This window comes from Vulpes vulpes, chromosome 6 (assembly GCF_048418805.1).
Source record: "Vulpes vulpes isolate BD-2025 chromosome 6, VulVul3, whole genome shotgun sequence".
In the NCBI taxonomy this organism is placed as follows: domain Eukaryota; kingdom Metazoa; phylum Chordata; class Mammalia; order Carnivora; family Canidae; genus Vulpes; species Vulpes vulpes.
Genome location: NC_132785.1, coordinates 133357907 through 133378015, shown reverse-complemented (window position 1 = coordinate 133378015; position 20109 = coordinate 133357907). Strand labels below are relative to the sequence as shown.

Sequence of the window (20109 nt, the reverse complement as noted above, 5' to 3'; positions counted from 1 at the left end):
CATGCCTCCACCTCACTTTTAGCCTCTACAGACACCATCATCCCATGACATCCCTATTTTGGGACTTCCTGAACTAATGGGAAAGCCCTGTTAATACAGGGTGCTGCTGGAAACTCAGAAAGCATGAACAAGTGTCTACTGGCATTCATCTGAACCTACTATTCTTCTACAGGGAATAGGTCAGAGCTCGACAATTCATGCTTACTCTGTGCTGTTCACCTGACTTTCACCACCTGACACCAAAAAAATGGATTCCTTTTTCTAATTCAATATTTTTAATTTAATGTCTAGTTCTATATGCTATGAATCTCTCAACTTACCCTGGAGCTTTCCTATGACCCAGGAATTGCACTACTGGGATTTATTACAAAGATACAGATGCAGTGAAAGACCACGACACCTACACCCCAATGTTTATAGCAGCAATGTCCAGAGTAGCCAAACTGTGGAAGGAGCCTCGGTGTCCAGTGAAAAGATAATTCATAAAGAAGATGTGGTCCATATATATAATGAAATATTACTCAGCCATTAGAAATGAAGAACACCCACCATTTGCTTCGACGTGATTGGAACTGGAGGGTATTACGCTGAGTGAAGTAAGTCAGTAGCAGAAGAACAAACATATGGTCTCATTCATTCAGGGAATACAAAAGTAGTGAAAGGGAGTAAAAGGGAAAGGAGAGAAAATGAGTGGGAAATATCAAAGGTCGACAGAACATGAGAGACTCCTAACTCTGGGAAAGGAACTCTGGGAAGGAACTCTGTGCAGGGGTAGTTGTAAGGGAGGTAGGCTGGGGTAGGGGTGACTGGGTGACAGGCAATGGGTCCTCACTTGACGGGATGGGCAATGGGTATTATACTATATGTTGGCAAAGCAAACTCCAATAAAAAATAATAAAGAAATAAAATTTAAAAAACAAATGAAACTTCAGATAATGAGGAATAATCCTAAACAGCACTATTTATTGAAGAGACTGTCTTTCTTCCAGTGGATAGTCTTTCCTCCTTTATCAAATATTAGTTGACCACAATATTCAGGGTCCACTTCTGGGTTCTCTATTCTGTTCCATTGATCTATGTATCTGTTTTTGTGCCAGTACCACACTGTCTTGATGACCACAGCTTTGTAGTACAACCTGAAATCTGGCATTGGGATGCCCCCAGCTATGGTTTTATTTTTTAAAATTCCCCTGGCTATTCGGGGTCTTTTCTGATTCCACACAAATCTTAAAATAATTTGTTCTAACTCTCTGAAGAAAGTCCATGGTATTTTGATAGAGATTGCATTAAATGTGTAAATTGCCCTGGGTAACATTAACATTTTCACAATATTAATTCTTCCAACCCATGGGCATGGAATATTTTTCCATCTCTTTGTGTCTTCCTCAATTTCTTTCAGAAGTGTTCTATAGTTCTAAGGGTATAGATTTTTTACCTCTTTGGTTAGGTTTATTCCTAGGTATCTTATGATTTGGGTGCAATTGTAAATGAGATTGACTCCTTAATTTCTCTTTCTTCAGTCTCATTGTTAGTGTATAAAAATGCCACCAAGGAGGAAAGGACCTTTAGTCGAAAAATTCTAATATTCCTTTGTAACACATTAAAAAAGACAGAAAGATATGGAAAACAGTATTTTCTCATGGATTGGAAAAATAAATATTCATATAATGTATAAGCCACCAACAGCATCTATGCATTCAATATGAACCCTATCAAAACACCACCAACTTTTTTCTAGGGAATTGAAAAAGCCCAAAATTTGTAAATAAACAGAAAAGATTCTGAGTAAGCAAAAGAATTGAAACAAAAAACAAATCAGTGCAGCCCGGGTGGCTCAGGGTTTTCCCACTGCCTTTTTGTCCAGTGCATGATCCTGCAGACCTGGGAACGAGTCCCACATCAGGCTTCCCACATGATGCCTGCTGATCCCTCTGCCTGTGTCTCTGCCATACTCTCTGTATCCCTGTGTCTCTCGTGAGTAAATAAATAAAAACTTAAAAAAAAAAACAAAGCAAAAGCCATCAGAATTCCAGATTTCAAAGTTGTGATCATCAAAACAGTATAATAGTGGCAGTAAAACATGCACATGGTCAATGAAATAGAAAAAGAACCCATAAAGGGAAACAGAGCTCAATGGCCAACTTATCCTCAACAAAGTACAAAGGACTATCAACTGGAAAAAGGACAATCTCTTGAACAAGTGGTGTTGGGAACATTGGGCAGCTGCAAATAGAATGAACCTGGGCCACATTCTTACACTCCACACAAAGGTTAACTCAGAGTAGATGAAAGACCTAAATGTGAGGCAAAAAACCATCAAAATCAAGGAGATTTTGTGACCTCAGCCACAACAGGTTCTTGGTACTCGAATCTCCAAAGGGAAGGGAAACAAAAGTAAAAGTGAACTATATGCACTACATCAAGGAAGGAGGTGTAGTACAGCTATGGAAACACTCAACATAATTAAAAGACAACCTAACAATTGAAAAGATAGAGATGCCTGTGTAGCTTGAGCATCTGTCTTTGGCTCAGAGGGTCCTACAGCTCTAGGATTGAGATCAGCATTAGGCTCCGTGTGGGGAGCCCACTTCTCCATCTGCCCGTCTCTGAATCTCTCACTCCATCTCTGATGAATAAATAAATAATATCTTCCAAAAGAATAAAAACAATGGGAGAAGAGATTTGCAAATCTATCTCCAGATTAAGGCTGGTTTCCAAAATCGAAAAATAAATTACCAAACTAAACAACCAGAAAGTGAAAACTACAATCAGACATGGGCAGAAGACATGAAGATCCACCTTGTCCTGATTTGAGTTGTAGACTGTCACTTTATATTAGGTAGGTCATCCACATACAAAATGAAATTTATTGTCTCCTCTAGGTCTACCTTATATCAACTGCTTACACGAAAGATGCACATGCAGTGAAACCTGGGACACCTGCACCCCGATGTTTATAGTAACAATGTCCATAATAGCGAAACTGTGGAAGGAGCCTCCGTGACCATTGAAAGATGAATGGATAAAGAAGATGTGGTTTATGTATACAATGGAATATTACTCAGCCATTAGAAACAGCAAATACCCACCATTTGCTTCAAGGTGGATGGAACTGGAGGGTATTATGCTGAGTGAAGTAAGTCAATCAGAGAAGGACAAACAGTGTATGTTCTCATTCATTTGGGGGAATATAAACAATAGTGAAAGGGAATATAAGGGAAGGGAGAAGAAATGTGTAGAAAATATCAGAAAGGGAGACAGAACACAGAAGACTCCTAACTCTGGGAAACGAACTGGGGTGGTGGAAGGGATGATGACGGGGGGTGGGGGTGAATGTGTGATGGGCACTGAGGAGGGCACTTGACGGGATGAGCACTGGATGTTATTCTGTATGTTGGCAAATTGAACACCAATAAAAATAAAATTATTATTTAAAAAATGCTGCAATAAACATAGGATGCATGTAAAAAAAATAGAACAGACAATGCATCCTGAAGAGGAAAATGCTTTCTGCCCCAGACTGGAGGACCTACCAGTAAACGTAGCAAGAAAACTACATTTAAAAATAAAGAAAACGTGGTAACTTGGAAAGAAAATAATTAGTTTTCCTATGACAATGTCTTAATAGAGTCAAGGAGTAAAAACTTCACATAAAAACTGGAAGAAATAACTCATGAGCTCAGCAAAAAATCAGTATATATAATCAGCAAATAAAATAAAGATATATTCCTACAAAATAACAACAATTTACATGTGCAAAATTAACAAAATAATCCAATTTCCACTAGCACCAAAAATAAATATTTAGGATTAAAATTTATTAACAAGATGAAATATCTCCAGAAAATGACATATACTGATGTGTCTTTTGAAATGAACCCAGAAATTAAAAAATAACTGTCCTTAGAACTTCATATAGTCAGAGGGCCATCTACACAAATTGCTATAGAATTGTGGTGCAACACACGTGTTGGCTTTAAATACACGAATGTAAGTCTGGAGCTGGTTATATAGTCAGAGGACATGCAAATAGGGCCCTCCCTGCACTGATTAAACCAGCCCAGTTCCAACCCTGCAGCTGGGAGAGGAGCCCAAGTCCCAGGATCCCCAGGTGCCCCGAATCAGTGATCAGGACACAACACAGACAAACCACCATGGAGTCTGTGCTCGGCTGGGTCTTCCTTGTCGCTATTTTACAAGGTACTTCATAGGGAACCAGAGACCTTGAGTCTGTGAGTGAAGGTGAGTGAAAGAAACAGGGGATTTGGGACAGTTGTTTGACCAGAATGTCTTATGTCTGCAGGTGTCCAGGGTGAGGTGAAGCTGGTGGAGTCTGGGGGAGACCTGGTGAAGCCTGGGGGGTCCCTGAGACTCTCCTGTGTGGCCTCTGGATTCACCTTCAGTAGCTATGCCCTGAGCTGGGTCCGCCAGGCTCCAGGGAAGGGGCTGCAGTGGGTCACAGGTATTATCTATGATGGAAGTAGCACAGGCTACACTGACGCTGTGAAGGGGCGATTCACCATCTCCAGAGACAACGCCAAGAACACGCTGTATCTGCAGATGAACAGCCTGAGAGCCGAGGACACGGCCATGTATTACTGTGCGAAGGACACAGTGAGATGAACTCAGTGTGAGCCCAGACACAAACCTCCCTGTAGAAGGGGATCGGGACCATGAGGGGGTGCACACTCCTCACCACTTCTGTCTTGAAGGACCAGGAGCAGGTGCAGATGGGCAGGTTTCCTGTCAGGGATGGGGCTTCTACTCCATGGAGCAGTTTCCCCCCCGGGAGCCCCTCTGAACTCTTGATTATGTGTTTATCTATTCATTCTCTTTCTTAGAGACCTAGAATTCAACTATAGCACTTGCACTTACTTGTACTTAAATTTTCCTGAACCGAAATTTTAATCAATTACAAATAACTCAATTCACATCATCTGAACCTTTTAATGACTCCTACTGGCGATCACTGTGGATCACAGGACCCCAAGCTAACATGCTGTCTTGCACATCTCGGTATAGCAGAATCCCCAATCAACACAAGAGTAAAGAGACATTCTACAAAAATGTTAATAACAGCCTGGGAGTGAGAGAGATTCCCAGGATAACATCATGACATGGTAGGGATGTGGACTCAGAGGTCATTCACACACACACACACACACACACAATCACGAGAGTGTAACCATTCATCACCTTCACCTTCAAGTCTGATTGGAGCCAGGCAGGCCTCTCATCACGTCATAAATGCCTGGATGGTGCCAGGGAAGGACACTGGCTCTGGGTGTGTGTTGTGGGTCAGTGGTGGGGATGGCATCCTGCTCCAGGAGGGGCTTGTGTGGAGTTAGTGTCCCAACTGCATCAAAAGAGGGAAGGCCTGGGTTATTTGATTTCTTATTCTTTGGGTGGAGGAGAAGAATGAGCGAGGAATGTCAGGGAGCTAGCAGGCAATAAAGACTGGACATGGTGTGAGGAATCTTTTCACTAAAGAAGCATCAAACTGGAAGGACAAAAGAGAAACATGGTCATTCTCAGTAGACAGATGTCAGAATCTTGGGGAAAGGAGATGAATAATATATTGAAACAGCACGAAACTTTAAATAATAATACAAATAGGTCAGGATCCTACCCAGGTCTCAGATGGAAGCTGTCCTCTCACCAAGGTCACAATCTGATTCTGAAGGTCATATATACACTATGTGCTCAGAGACCAGAAGCTTCAACTGGATCAATGAGGATCCTTAGGGTGAGGAGCTGGATTGCAGGACCTTCCACCTGCAGGGAATAACTCATGGATCCTTCTGGTGCTGACGTCATATCACTGTGTGTGACTTCTACCATGCCCATGTTGGAACCTAACGCCCATGAGATGGGGAAGGAGGTGGAGCCTTAAGGGAACATTTTGGTAAGGAGGTGCAGCCTCATGATAGGATCAGGACCCTTATAAACCAGGACTGGGAAAGTTCCCTGCACCCTGGCCCCATGTGAGGTGATGGGGAAAGAATGGGGTAGGACGTGGGCACTCTCCAGAGACCACATCTGGCTGCACCTGGACCTCAGACATCCCAGATTCCAGATCTGTGAGAATGAGTGTCTGTTGTTTGCTCCTCCCAGTCCATGAATGATGTTCCAGGAATGTGGACAGGCGAAAGTCCATTTTTCCTTGTTTAAATTGAATTTACCAATATTTACTACACACTCAGTGCTCATCATATCACGTCCCCTCCCTAACTCCTATCACCCAGTTCCCCCATCCCCCATGCCCTCCCTTCCAGCGACCCTCAGTTTTTTTCCCCCAGAGTTAAGTGTCCCTCATGATTTGTCTTCCACTGTAATATTACCCCACTGTTTCACTCCTTCCCTTATGGTCTCTTTCAATATTTCCTATATTCCACATATGAGTGAGGCCATATCATTGTCTCTCTGTGATTAATTTTTCCTAGTATAATAGCTCCAGTTCCATCCATGTTGAAGGAAATGTTATTTCATGTTCTTCATCATTTCTGACAGCTGTGTAATATCCCATTGTATATATAAACCACATAATTTGTATATTTTATTGGAGTTCGATTTGCCAACATATAACAGCCAGTACTCATTCCGCCAATTACCCCCCTCAGCTCCTGTCATCCAGGTACCCCAACTCCCCAACCATCTCTCCTTCCACTCCTCCTTGTTTTTTCCCTCATAGGTAGGAGATTCTCATGTACTGTTACTGTCTCTGATGATTCCCACTCATTCTATCTCCTCTCCCCTTTATTCCCTTGCACTATTTTTATGTACTTTGTATGTGTGAAACCATATAATGTTTGTCCTTCTCTGAATCACTTACTTCACTCAGCATAATACCCTCCAGTTCCATCCACACTGAAGCGAATGGTGCATATTTGTCATTTCTAATCGCTGAGTAATGTCCCATTGTACATATAAATCACATCTTCTCTTCACATTCATCTGTTGATGGGCACCGAGCTCCTTCCACATCTTCTTTATCACTCTTCTGTAGAAGGGCATCATGATTCCTCCCACAGTTTGGCTATTCTGGACATCGTTGCTGTGAACATTGGGGTGCAGGGGTCCCTTAATTACATTAAATTTCTGTCTTTGGGGTAAATACCATGTAGTGTAATGGCTGTATCCTCGGGTAGCTCTATTCTCACTTTTTCAGGACATTCCATTCTGTTTTCTGGAGTGGCCAAATAAGGCTGCATTCCCACCAAATGAAGAGAAAGTTCCACTTTCTCGATATCCTCGCTTATATATATTGTTTTCGGCCTTGTTCCTTTACCCATTCTGAGGTGTAGAAGTGGGATCTTAGAGTGGTTTTCATTTGCATTTCCCTGATGTCAAGTCAAGTGTTCTTGCTGATTTCCCATGGGTTGGGCAGGAAGAGAAGATGGGGCGTTGGAGATCAAGGAGCGAGCAGGACACACTCAAGAATACTGTGTGATGACAAATTCCACTTAACAATTATGAGAGAACAAAAGTGGAGGAGGACCTTCCACCTGCTGGGTATAAGTCATGGATCCTTCCTGTGCTGATTTAGCTAACTGTATGTCACCTCTACCATCCCCATGCTGGAACCAAACATCTATGTGAAGGAAGAAGGAGTTGGGGCCTTAGGGGAGCAATTAGGACAGGAGGCGGAGCCTCATGATGTGATCAGGAACCTTATACATCAGGATATGGAAAGCTCCATGCCCCTTGGTCCCATGTGAGGTGACAGGGAAGGGACGCACTTGGACGTGTGCACTCCAGACACCACATTTGCCTGCACCTGGATCTTAGACTTCCCAGACTCCAGAGCTGTGAAAATGAGTGTCTGTTGTTTAGTCCACCGAATCTGGGAATGTGGTGACATCTCCCAGAAACACTTAAACAGAGTCTCACCGCTTATTTGTCCTATACTAGTCTATTATATAGTCATTTGCAAATATTTTCTCCCTTTCTGCAGGTTGTCTTTGAGTTTTTTTGACGGTGTCTTTTGCTGTGCAAAAGCATTTTCTCTTGATGAAGTCCCAATAGTTCATTTTTACTTTAGTTTCTCTTGCCTTCATGGATGAATCTTGCAAGAAGTTACTGTGGCCAAGATCAAAAAGGGTGTTACCTGTGTTTTCTAGGATTTTGATGGAATCTTGCTCACCTTTTGTTCTGTCATCCATTTTTTTCTTTGTCTTGTGTTTTGTGTAAGAGAATGATCTAGTTTCATTCTTCTGTACATGGTTGTCCAATTTTCCCAGCACCATTTATAGAAGAGACTCTTGTTTTTTCCAGTGGATAATCTTTCCTGCTTTGTCAAATATTAGTTGACCATAGAGTTCAGTGTCCACTTCTGGTTCTACATTCTGTGCAATTGATCAATGTGTCTGTTTTTGTACCAGTACCAGAACGTCCTGATGATCACATCTTTGTAGTAGAACTTGGAATCCAGCATTCTGATGCCCCCAGCTCTGGTTTTCCTTTCAGTATTCTCCTGGCTATTTGGAGTATTTTCTGATTCCACACAAACCTTAATTTGATTTGTTCCAACCCTCTGAAGAAAGTCCAAGGTATTTTGGTAGGAATTGCATTGAACCTGTAAATAGCCCTCGGTAGCATTGACATTTTCACAAAATTAGTTCTTCCAATCAATGAGCATGGAATATTTATCAATATTTTTGTGTCTTCCTCAATTTCGTTCAGAAGTGTTCCATAGCTTTTAGGGTATAGAAACTTTACCTCTTTGGTTAGGGTTAATCCTGGGTATCTTACGCTTTCGGGTGCAATTTAAGATTTTTTTGATGCCTTAACTTTTCTTTCTTCAATCTCATTGTTAGTGTATAGTAATGGAAGTGATTTCTAGGCACTGATTTTGTATCCTGCCACACTGCCAAATTGCTGTATGAGTTCAATCAACCTTGGGGTGGAGTCCTTTGAGTTTTCTAGATACAGTGTCATGTCATCTGGGAAGACAGAGGTTTTGACTTCCTTTTTTTTTTGTTTGTTTGTTTTTTTTTTTGGTTTCGACTTCTTGTTTGCCAATATGAATGCCTTTTGTTTCTTTTTGTTGCCTTATTGCTGAGGCTAGGGCTTCTAGTACTATATTGACTACCAGTGGTGAGAGTCGATATCCCTGTCTTGTTCCTGATCTTAGGGGAAGGGTTTCCAGTGCTTCCCCACTGAGAATGATATTTGCTGTGAGCTTTTCGTAGATGGCTTTTAAGATGCGGCGGAATCTTCCCTCTATCCCTATGCTCTGAAGAGTTTTGATCAGGAATGGATGCTCTATTTTGTCAAATACTTTCTCTGTTTCTATTGAGAAGATCCTATGATTCTTGTTTTTTTCTCTTGTTGATATGATCTATCATATTGATTGCTTTATGAGTGTTGAACCAGCCTTGCATCCCAGGTATAAATCCCACTTGGTCATGGTGAATTATTTTGTTAATATTCTGTTGTGCCCTACTGGCCAGTGTCTTGTTGAGAATTTTTGCATCTGTGTTCATCAGAGTTATTGGTCTATAATTCTCCATTTTGGTGGGGTCTTTGTCTTGTTTTGGATTTAAGGTGATTCTGGCCTCATAAAAAGTTTTTGGAAGTATTCTGTTCCTTTCTATCTTTCAGAACAGCTTTAGTAAATAGGTATTGCTTCTTCTTTAAATGCTTGATAGACTTCTCTGGGAAGAAATCTGGCCCTTCACTTTTGTGTTGGGAGGTTTTACATGACTGCTTCAATTTCCTCCTTGGTTATTTGCCTGTTCGGGTTTTCTATTTCTTCTTGTTCCAGTTTTGTTTATTTGTAGTTTTCCAGAAAAGCATCAATTTCTTCTGGATTGCCTAATTTTTTGGCATAAAAGTGGTCCTAATATGTTTTTAAAATAGTTTGTATCTCCTTCCTATTGGTTGTGAGCTATTGGGCCTTTATCAATATAAAAAGCTATGCACAGCAAAATAGTCAACAAAACTCATAGACAACCTATAGAATGGAAGAAGATATTTGTAAATGACCTATCAGGTAAGGAGCTAATATCCAAGATCTATTAAAAAGGTTATCTAGAGTAGTTGCTGGTACAAGGTGAGTTGAGGACACGTACTCTTCCATGATCTTGGCCCCAATATTTTATTTATTTATTTATATATTTATTTATTTATTTATTTATCTATCATTTATCTATTCATTTATTTATACATTTTCAGAAAATTTTTAATAATAAAATTTTTATTGTTGTCCAATTTTTCAACATACAGAATAACACCCAGTGCTCATCCTGCCAAGTGCCCCCCTCATTGCCTGTCACCCATTCACCCCCAGCCCCTCCCCTTCCAACACTCCTAGGTCATTTCCCAGAGTTAGGAGTCTTTGTGTTCTGTCTCCCTTTCTGATATTTCTTATTCATTTCTTCTCCCTTCGCTTCTATGCCCTTTCACTATTATTTATATTCCCCAAATGAATGAGAACGTATATTTGTTCTTCTCTACTGACTCTTTTCATTCAGCATAATACCCACCAGTTCCATCGACGTTGAAGCAAATGGTGTGTACTTGTCGTTTCTAATGGCTGGGTAATATTCCATTGTATACATAAACCACATCTTCTTTATCCCTCATCTCTTGATGGACACCGAGGATCCTTCCACAGTTTGACTATTGTGGACATTGCTGCGATAAATATTGGGGTGCAGGTATCCCGGCATTTCATTGCATCTGTATCTTTCAGGTAAATCCCCAACAGTGCAATTGCTGGGTCATAGGGCATGTCTACTTTAGCTCTTTGAGGAACCTCCACACAGTTTTCCCGAGTGGCTGCACCATTTTACATTTCCACTAACAGTGTAAGAGGGCTCCCTTTTCTCCATATCCTCTCCAACATTTGTGGTTTCCTGCCTTCTTAATTTTCCCCATTTTCACTGGTGTGAGGTGGTATCTCATTGTGGTTTTGATTTGTATTTCCCTGATGGCAAGTGATGCAGAGCGTTTTCTCATGTGTGTGTTGGCCATGTCTATGTCTTCCTCTGTGAGATTTCTCTTCGTGTCTTTTGCCCATTTCACGATTGGATTGTTTGTTTCTTTGCTGTTGAGTTTAATGTGGTACTTTATATCCTATTGAAATTTAATCTTAAATATTTTTTGTTACCAGCTAGATTCATATTTTTGTGAATTTTATATAGATAATTTTTCTTAGTCTTTGGAATCATAGATGTATTTTTTTATTTTATATCCTGAACATTCCCTGACGTCATTAATTAATTCTTAGGGTTTGTGGAATTTGTAGACATTGCCTCTTTAGCATATCATGTCATATGGAAACAAATAACATTTCTTCCCTCTCCTGATTAATGTTTTAATTGCCTAATTTCCCTCAGTATATCTTCAACCTATTGTAGCAGGAGGCCAGGAACTGTCACAATTTTGGGGAGCTCCTTTTCTCCTTTAGGTTCCTGAAGGTCACATCTGTCTTCTCATGAAGACACATGCAGCTCATAGGGCACTGCAACTCCACTGTCCAATAAGACACACACACACACACACACACACACACACACACACACACACACACTGTAGCTGATATTTGGAGTCAGGATCCCATTGTGCCCTTCTTCCCTGCCTCCAGCTCATGGGCAGTGTCCTCCACCTGGACCCTGGTCCTGGGTGTGTGGCTTGTTTCCAGTCAACACAACTAAAGAAAATATGATTCAAGCAGAGAAAGGGAAGTGTGTGCATGTTGGGTTTGTCTGTCCTCCCAATGCCTGGGGCCCTGCAAGTCTGTGGATATGAGGGCCCAGCCTAGCCCCTCAGATGATAATTCCCAGGCTGACACACCATGTCATTGCTTCCAGCAATGTGCCCCCTACCCATAGGGAGGTCTCAGTAAACATCAATGCTGTGGGCATCCCCTTTGCCAGAAGGAACAGCCATGACCCCGATTTGAGGTCATGGACGTCACTGGACAGGGAAGGCTCCCCAGATGCAAATAAATGGTATGATGCAGTAATAGGGTTCCTGGACTGCTGAATGTTGTATCAGTGTCCCTTACCTGAGTGACAGGAAATGATTTCTGAAGTGGGGTTTCCCTCTTGGAGATCTGTTCCTGTCTCACCTGTGCAGATGGGCTCATGTGTATGTCAGGTTTCAAGAAGAGAAGAGCTGCACATAAAAACCAGAGTAGAGGAGAGAAATCTGCTTCTGGTTTGGATGCAATACCTCCACACTAGAGATTGATGTTGTGTGTTTATGGTCCCCATGTGCCTTCTTCATGGTGAACAGTGCTTTGGGGCCTGGGGGCACTCTGGTCACTGCCACAGTGTATGATCGTCCAGCTTGTTCTCACAATCCTCTTCAATTGGGCTGTGCAAATAACTTATTAATGTGTTCAGGTGTGTGTCTCCTCTGACCTGGGCTGGTCACTGATTTCATCCCCATCATACAGGAGTCATGGTCAGTGCAGGGACTCTGGGCTGTGCTGATTGCTGTGCTTTGGGTGGACACCACCAAGTGTAAATGTCCTTGAGGAAAGGAGGGGCAGGAGCCATCATGCACTGACCATCCCTGGTCTACAGCTGAGGGCGTGGTGACCCCACGACTGTGGAAGGGTGACATACCTGGAGGAGCATAACCAGCTGTACCATGTCTGGTGACTCAGGAGATGCTCCAGGTTACCTGGAGGGTGGGATAGAAGAGGGGCAGGTGAATGGGGTCAGCTCTCTGAGAGTCATCAGAGCTTCCTTATGACAACTCTTTGCCTGAAAGCTCTGGTTTTGTCCATTCATGGGGCTGCATCTTGCTGGTTGCCCCTCTTCCTGACACCTGCTCCTTGCACCTCAGGCAGCAGGTCTTCCTGTATCTGTGCTTCTGCCAGAACCCTCATAGACATTCCTGTTAAGCCAACAGACCACGACTAGATAGAAATATTGGCCAAGACCCCTATGAAAAGGAAGGAATGTCCGAGGTCCATTACATAGGGACCCGGGGTCGGTATGAATCTTGAGAGACCTGTCCTCAGGGGGTGTCATTTTTTCCCTGAACATCCTTCATTATCCTCCTCAGACAGATGGGCATCCTGCAGCCCTTCAACTCTAATCCCTTTTGAGACACTGGTGTGTTGGTCCTGTGTACAGAGGGGCATCAAATATTCTCAGGAGTAAATTCCTGTGATTCAGAGGGACTGGGTCTCAGCTGGAACCTACACAGGGGACTCCAGAGGGCTGGTATCATTCCTTGAACACAAGACATACAGTGAGAAATCTGTGTTCTGTAACTGGTGCAGAGCTGGATGCAGGATTGGGGGCTTCCTTGGCTTCCAAGTGGAGCTGGAACATGAGAGAAAAGGTCACCAATGAGGGGCCATGTACCATACTTGGGGACAAGAGGAAATGATCAGCTCTGCCAGCAGAAATCTGTGGGTGTTCAGAGAAACAGGAATGTAACCTGTTTCTTTAGGCTGGGCCCCTCACCTCAGTGCAATGTGTAAATGGGGAGTCCATCATTGCTAATTATGTGTGTACCTGCCAATATTAGAGTACAAAAAATGTCCAGATAAGAATCATTGAATACAGAATTTATACATCAACAAGAAAGTCAATAAATAACTCTAAATCATATCAGGATTTCTCTGAGACATAGAAAGTCAAACAACGTGAGCTTGCTAGTTTTAATGCTTTGAGACTTTTTCCTCTACTAACATATGTGTTCAAGTCTTGGAGGTGAGGGGCATAAGCAGAGGAGGGAGAGAGAATGTTAGAACGTGCAACAGGGATGAATGACTTCCCTGTAATAGATTTATAATTCATGAAATCTTCATGGTACATGTAAGGACCTGTCCATGAGGGGGACAGTGGATGGAGTACAAAACGTGAAGAACCAGGATGGTTAGACGGAGCACATAAGCACATGTCCAAATGCACCCTTATCTTCATACTTCCCATGTGGAATTAGGGACTGGAAGGTGGTGGGGGCTCATCTTGGAGCTAGTAACCATGGAAGTGTCTGTGTAGTTGGGGCTCCATATCTCCTGTTGTGTGAGAAGGGGACAATGACCCTACCCTTTCAAACTAAGTTGAGAGTGTTCATCCCAAGAACTGTATGTGCCTCTGGTGAGTAAATGATCCTTTCGGCTTGACCATAGGTTTTATTATGATTGTAAGTGTTGCTCCAGTTTCCATGGTACCTGGCTCTCAGGACAGCAGGAACCTCAGTGCAGAAGGTTGAGTCCATGATGTCATGAATTCTTGGAAATGATGTAAGAAAATGTAAGAAATGAAGAAATTTGGTAAGTCCTAGGTGAGGAGGACCAAAGGCAAATACATGAAGGCTGGGCACCATCTATTTCCCAGCTAAGGATGTGCATGAGTGACGTGACTTTTTATGAAATTGGGGAAGGGGATGGTGGGTCCTAGTTCCTGGGGATTTCCTGGGAGCAGGGTTTGCAGTGACCTTTGAGACTTCTTTGTTCTCTCTGGGATCTCTTGCAATAAGCACTGGCTCCTCTTTCTCCCATGTGGGAATGTCTTCAAAGGAATGGCCAGGGTCCTGGACACAGTCAGGAGGGAGGTATGGTTGCAGGTAGAACAAACTTCTGCCCCATAGTCTGCTTACATATTCATCAAACCTCCACCTAGGTCCTGGGCCTCCACTGTGTTATGAAACCTCTGTGCACCACCCTCTCCTTCATCTACTCATGATTAAAGTCCTGGATGTGCAAAGATGGGCCACTCCTTATGTTAAGTTCATTTGGGGCTGCCACACTGACTGAGTTATGATGAGTGGACTTAACTTCCTGACACAACTGCACTCTCAGCTGCATTAATATGTAACCTATGGGATAGGATGGCAGAGCTGTTAGATATTGTCATTACCAGGTCCTGTTACCTGGATTGTGGAAGGACCCTTTACAAAAGGGATTATATGTGAAGTAAAAAGTCAAATGCTAAAAGTAGCTGAGGCACAGAACTCACAGTAGTCAGTATGACACCCATGCTGTCATCCCCAGGTTTATATCTCCCCATAGAAGAGAATCGGGACCACTAGGAGGTGTATACTACTCACCTATACTTCTGACTTGAAGTCCCAGAAGAAGTTGCAGATGGAGGTTATGTGCAGGTTTCCTTTAAGGGTCTGAGGCTTCCTCTCCATGGAGCAGTTTCCCCCAAGGAGCCTCTCTGAACACAGGGTTCTATGCTTACCTATGCATTTTCTAACTTAGAAACATAGTTATCATATGAAGACACATCACATAAACTTGCACAAACCAAGTAAGTTACATTAAATTACTCTTATTTAGAAATGAATGAATTACAAGTATCCTGATGCTTGTACAGAGAAGCTTTGGAGGAGCCAATGCTGTACTCTCTGTGCATCACAGGACAACTCAGATCAATGAACAAGCTTCTTAGAAGTGGCATAAATTGCATGCTGAGCACTAAGCTACAGAGGCACCAACAGTCCATGCAACAGAATAAAAGCCACTGGAGGTCACTATCTTGAACTATGCTTACAGCATTAATGTCGGTGACACCTGGGAAACCAGAATAGCCCCAACCACGAAGTGTGTGGATGTGGGGCCTGAAAAATACAGACAGACACAGACACACACACACACGCACATGCACACATACACGCACACACTGAAGAGTATAAAATCCTTGATGAGCTTCACCTAATCTCTCTGCAGCAAAGTAGCTCCATACACAGAAGTAGACAGTAGTAGAGGTCTCTGTCAAGACACAAGAAAAATATCAAATCAACAACCTAAACTAACACATAATAAGTTGGATAAGGGACAACTGAAACCAAGTACACCAGAAGGAAGGAAATAACAAATATTACAGCAGAAATAAGTGATATAAAAACTCCAAAAGAAGAGACCAAAGAGACTACAATCTAGTTGTTTTGGAGAAAAAGAACAATAAAATTGAGAACCCTGACCTGGATGTATCTAAAAGAAAGAAAGAGCTCAAATATATAATATAGAAGTCTATGTGGTCCATTACATCATTGAAAGTCTATGTTTTCTTGTTGATATAATGTGTTAAATTAAATAATGTGTTTGTTTCTATGAGTGTGTTTGGAAATTCTTTTTTTTTAATAAATTAATTTTTTATTGGTGTTCAATTTACCAACATACAGAATAACACCCAGTGCTCATCCCGTCAGTGTTTGGAAATTCTCTATTTTTCTTTTACTATTGACAATGTTTTTCCTTAGGCTTGAGATTAATGGGTTTATATGATGATCTGTTCCCATGTTAGGGACATACATATTTACAATTGTTAGGTCTTCTTGTTGGATAGACACTTCTATTAGGATGCTGTGTCCTTCTTCATCTCTTATTTCAGTCTTTGGATTGAAGCCAGTTTTCTAATCTGAGAATGGCTACTCCAGTGTTCTTTCATGTCCTTTAGCAATAAATCATTATCCACACCCTCAGTTTCAATCTGGTGGTAACTCTCAGTCTAAAATGAATCTCCTGAATGCAGCAAAAGATGGATCTAGAGGACTAAGGTCAGGAACATGACAGGAATGTACACTGTCAACAATGTTCTTCAATATAGCCCTGGAATGCGTAGCCTCAGCATTTGAACAATAAGAATAAATAAAAGTTCTTCCAAATAAGGTAAAAAGACAAATATTCACTCTCCAAAGGTGACATGCTACTCCACATAGAAAACTCAAAAGACTCCAGGAAGACATCCAAGATCTGAGACAGCAATTCAGCAAATAAGAGGATATAAAACCAATGTACAAAAATCAGGTACATTTCTATACACTAACAATGACACATATGAAAGAGAAACTCAGGAATCTGTATCATTTACATTTTCACCAAAATGGTGCTACAACAACTACTACTACTACTACTACTACTAATAAAACAATAACAATGAGATACCTAGGAATTAACTAAGAAAATACTAAATAATGTATACTCTGAGAACTCCAGAACACATAAGATATAGTTGAAGCCACAAAGAAAAGAAAAATCATTCCTTGGTGTGTGATTAGGAGAAAAATAATGTTTATATGTCTATGCAAACTGATAAGAACAGATAATACACTTGATCTTAGCCAAAAAGAAATACAAATCAAAACCACAATGATATCCACCTCACACCAGTGAGAATGGGGAAAATTAATATGACAGTAAACAACACATGTTAGAGAGGATGTGAAGAAAGGGGAACCCTCCTGCACTGTTGGTCGGAATGTGAACTGGTGCAGCCACTCTGGAAAACTGTGTGGAGGTTCCTCAAAGAGTTAAAAATAGACCTGCCTTACGACCCAGCAATTGCCATGATAGGAATTTACCCCAAAGAGACAGATGCTCTGAAATGCCGGACACCTGCACCCCGATGTTTCTAGCAGCAATGTCCACAATAGCCAAACTGTGGAAGGAGCCTCGGTGTCCATCGAAGGATGAGTGGATAAAGAAGATGTGGTTTATGTATACAATGGAATATTACTCAGCCATTAGAAATGTCAAATACCCACCATTTGCTTCAACGTGGATGGAACTGGAGGGCATTATGCTGAGTGAAGTAAGTCAATCAGAGAAGGACAAACAGTGTATCTTCTCATTCATTTGGGGAATATAAATAATAGTGAAAGGGAATATAAGGGAAGGGAGAAGAAATGTGTGGAAATTATCAGAAAGGGAGACAGAACATAAAGACTCCTAACTCTGGAAATGAACTGGGGGGGGGTGGAAAGGGAGGAGGCCGGGGGGTGGGGGTGAATGGGTTACGGGCACTGAGGGGGTACTTGACGAGATGAGCACCGGGTGTTATTCTGTATGTTGGTAAATTGAACACCAATAAAAAATAAATTTTATTAAAAAAAGAAGAAGATTTGCTCTATGTATACAATGGAATATTAGTCATTAGAAATGACAAATAGCCACCTTTTGCTTCAACATGGTGGAACTGGTGGATAGTGTTTTGAGGGAAGTAAGTCAGTCAGAGAAGGACAAACATTATATGGTTTCATTCATTCAGGGAATATAATAAATAGTGAAAAGGAATATGGGGGAAAGGAGAGAAAATGAGTGGGAAAAATTATTGGGTGATAGGACATGAGAGACTGAAGTCTGGGAAACAAACAGGAGGTAGTGGAAGGGGATGTGGGCGGGGGCCAGTCTCCCTGCATGGGAGTTAGTAAGTGTAAGAAAAAACTAGACAGTGTTGAGAATTTAAAAGTGAAAGTACCCAAACTAATAAAATCATGAATAAATCAGGAGAAATCACAACGAACACCCAAGAATTACAAGGAAGTATAGGAATAGATTATGAGCAGTTATAAGCCAACATACTGGGTGATCTGGGGAAACAGATGCAATCCTAGGAATATAAAGACAACCAAAACAGAAACAGCAATAAAAGGACAAGCTGTACGGAACAATTACCTGGAAATAAGAATCAATCATATTTAAAAGTCCCCAAAAGCAAGATGACACGTGCAGATGGTTCGCCAGGGAAATTCCACAAGAACAATCAATATCTGTTCTTCTAAAATTATTTCAAATAATGGAAATTAAAGGAAAACTGCCAGACACATTCTATGATGTGAGTATTACATTGACCCCAAACCAAACATCCCAGTAAGAAGGAGAATTACAGAACAATATCATTGATGAATATGGATGCAAAATTCTCACCAAGATCTTAAACAGCAGGATTCAACAGCCTATTAATAAGATTATTCATGAAAAACAAAAGGGCTTAATTCCTGTGCTGCAAGTGTGATTCAGTACGTGGAATCTATCAATGTGGTAATCACATTAATGAAAGAAAGGATCAGTGCCACTTTATTCTCTCAACTGATGCCCAAAAATAATTTGACAAAAAACAATATTCTTTTTTGATAAAAACCTTTCCCTGTGAATGGATAGGGGTATATGCACAAATTCATAAAAGCCATCCACAGAGGATGCACAAAGAATGTCATCCCTAACATGGAAAAACTGAGAGTTTTCTCCTAAGGTCAGAATCACGACAGGAATGCACACTGTCACCACTGTTATACAACATAAAACTAGACATCTAGCCTGAGAAATTGGAGAAAAAAATGGAAAAGTCATACAAATCAGCAAAGAAAAAAATCAAACATTCACTCTTCATAGACAACAAGATATTTTAAGGACAAACCCCAAAGACTATCAAAAAATTGCTGAAACCAATACAGGAATTCAGTAAAACCTGAGCACACAAAATCAATACAAGGAGTCAGTGGCATTCCTATATACTACAAATGACACAGAAGAAAGAGAAATCAAGAAAGAGGAATGAATATTATTAATCATAATCAAATTATCCCATTTACAATTGCATCAGAAACTTCAACCAATGAGGAATAATCCTAACCAAAGACAGAAAGGACCTATAGTCTAAAAATTCTAAAATATGCATGAGAGACATTAAAGAAGACAGAAATATGTAGACAACATTCTCTTCTCATGGATTGGGAGAATAAATATTGATATAATGTCTATGCTACCAACAGCAGTCTATGCACTCAATACAAACCCTATTGAAACACCACCAAAATTTTTCTAGGAAATGGAAAAAACAATCCTAAAACTTGTAAATAAAAATAAAATATTCTGACTCAGCAAAAGAATGTTGAAAAAATCCAAAGCAGAAGATACCACAATTGGGGATTTCAAATTGTGATCATGAAGACAGTATAATAGTGGCAGTAAAACACACACGTAGGTCAATGAAATAGAATAGAGAAGCCAGAAATAGACACATGGCTCTGAGGTCAATTTATCCTCATCAAAGTACAAAAGAGTATCGACTGGAAAAAGGACAATCTTTTGAATAAGTGGTGTTGGGAACATTGGACAGCTACAAGTAGAAGAATGAACGTGGGCCACATTCTTAGACTCTACACAAAGATAAACTCAGAGCAGATGAAAGACCTAAATGTGAGGCAAGAAATCAACAAAATCCAAGAGATTTTGTGACCTCAGTTGCAACACTTCTTGGTGCTCGACGTACCAAAGGGAAGGTACAGAAAATCAAAAATGAATTCTATGGACTACATTAAGGAAGGAGCTGTCGTACAGCTATGGAGACACTCAACATAATTAAAAGGAAACCTAATGAATGGGAAAAGATATGGATGCCTGTGTAGCTT

The 20109-nt window shown here is 41.1% G+C and overlaps 1 gene segment (V, D, J or C); it reads left to right on the top strand.

Annotated features, from left to right (window-relative positions):
* Window positions 1–4154: 4154 nt before the first annotated feature.
* On the top strand, window positions 4155–4623 carry LOC112907980 (immunoglobulin heavy variable 3-23-like). The segment is given in 2 exon segments: window positions 4155–4200; window positions 4304–4623. Coding segments are annotated over 2 exon segments (366 nt in total).
* The last annotated feature ends 15486 nt before the right edge of the window (window positions 4624–20109 follow it).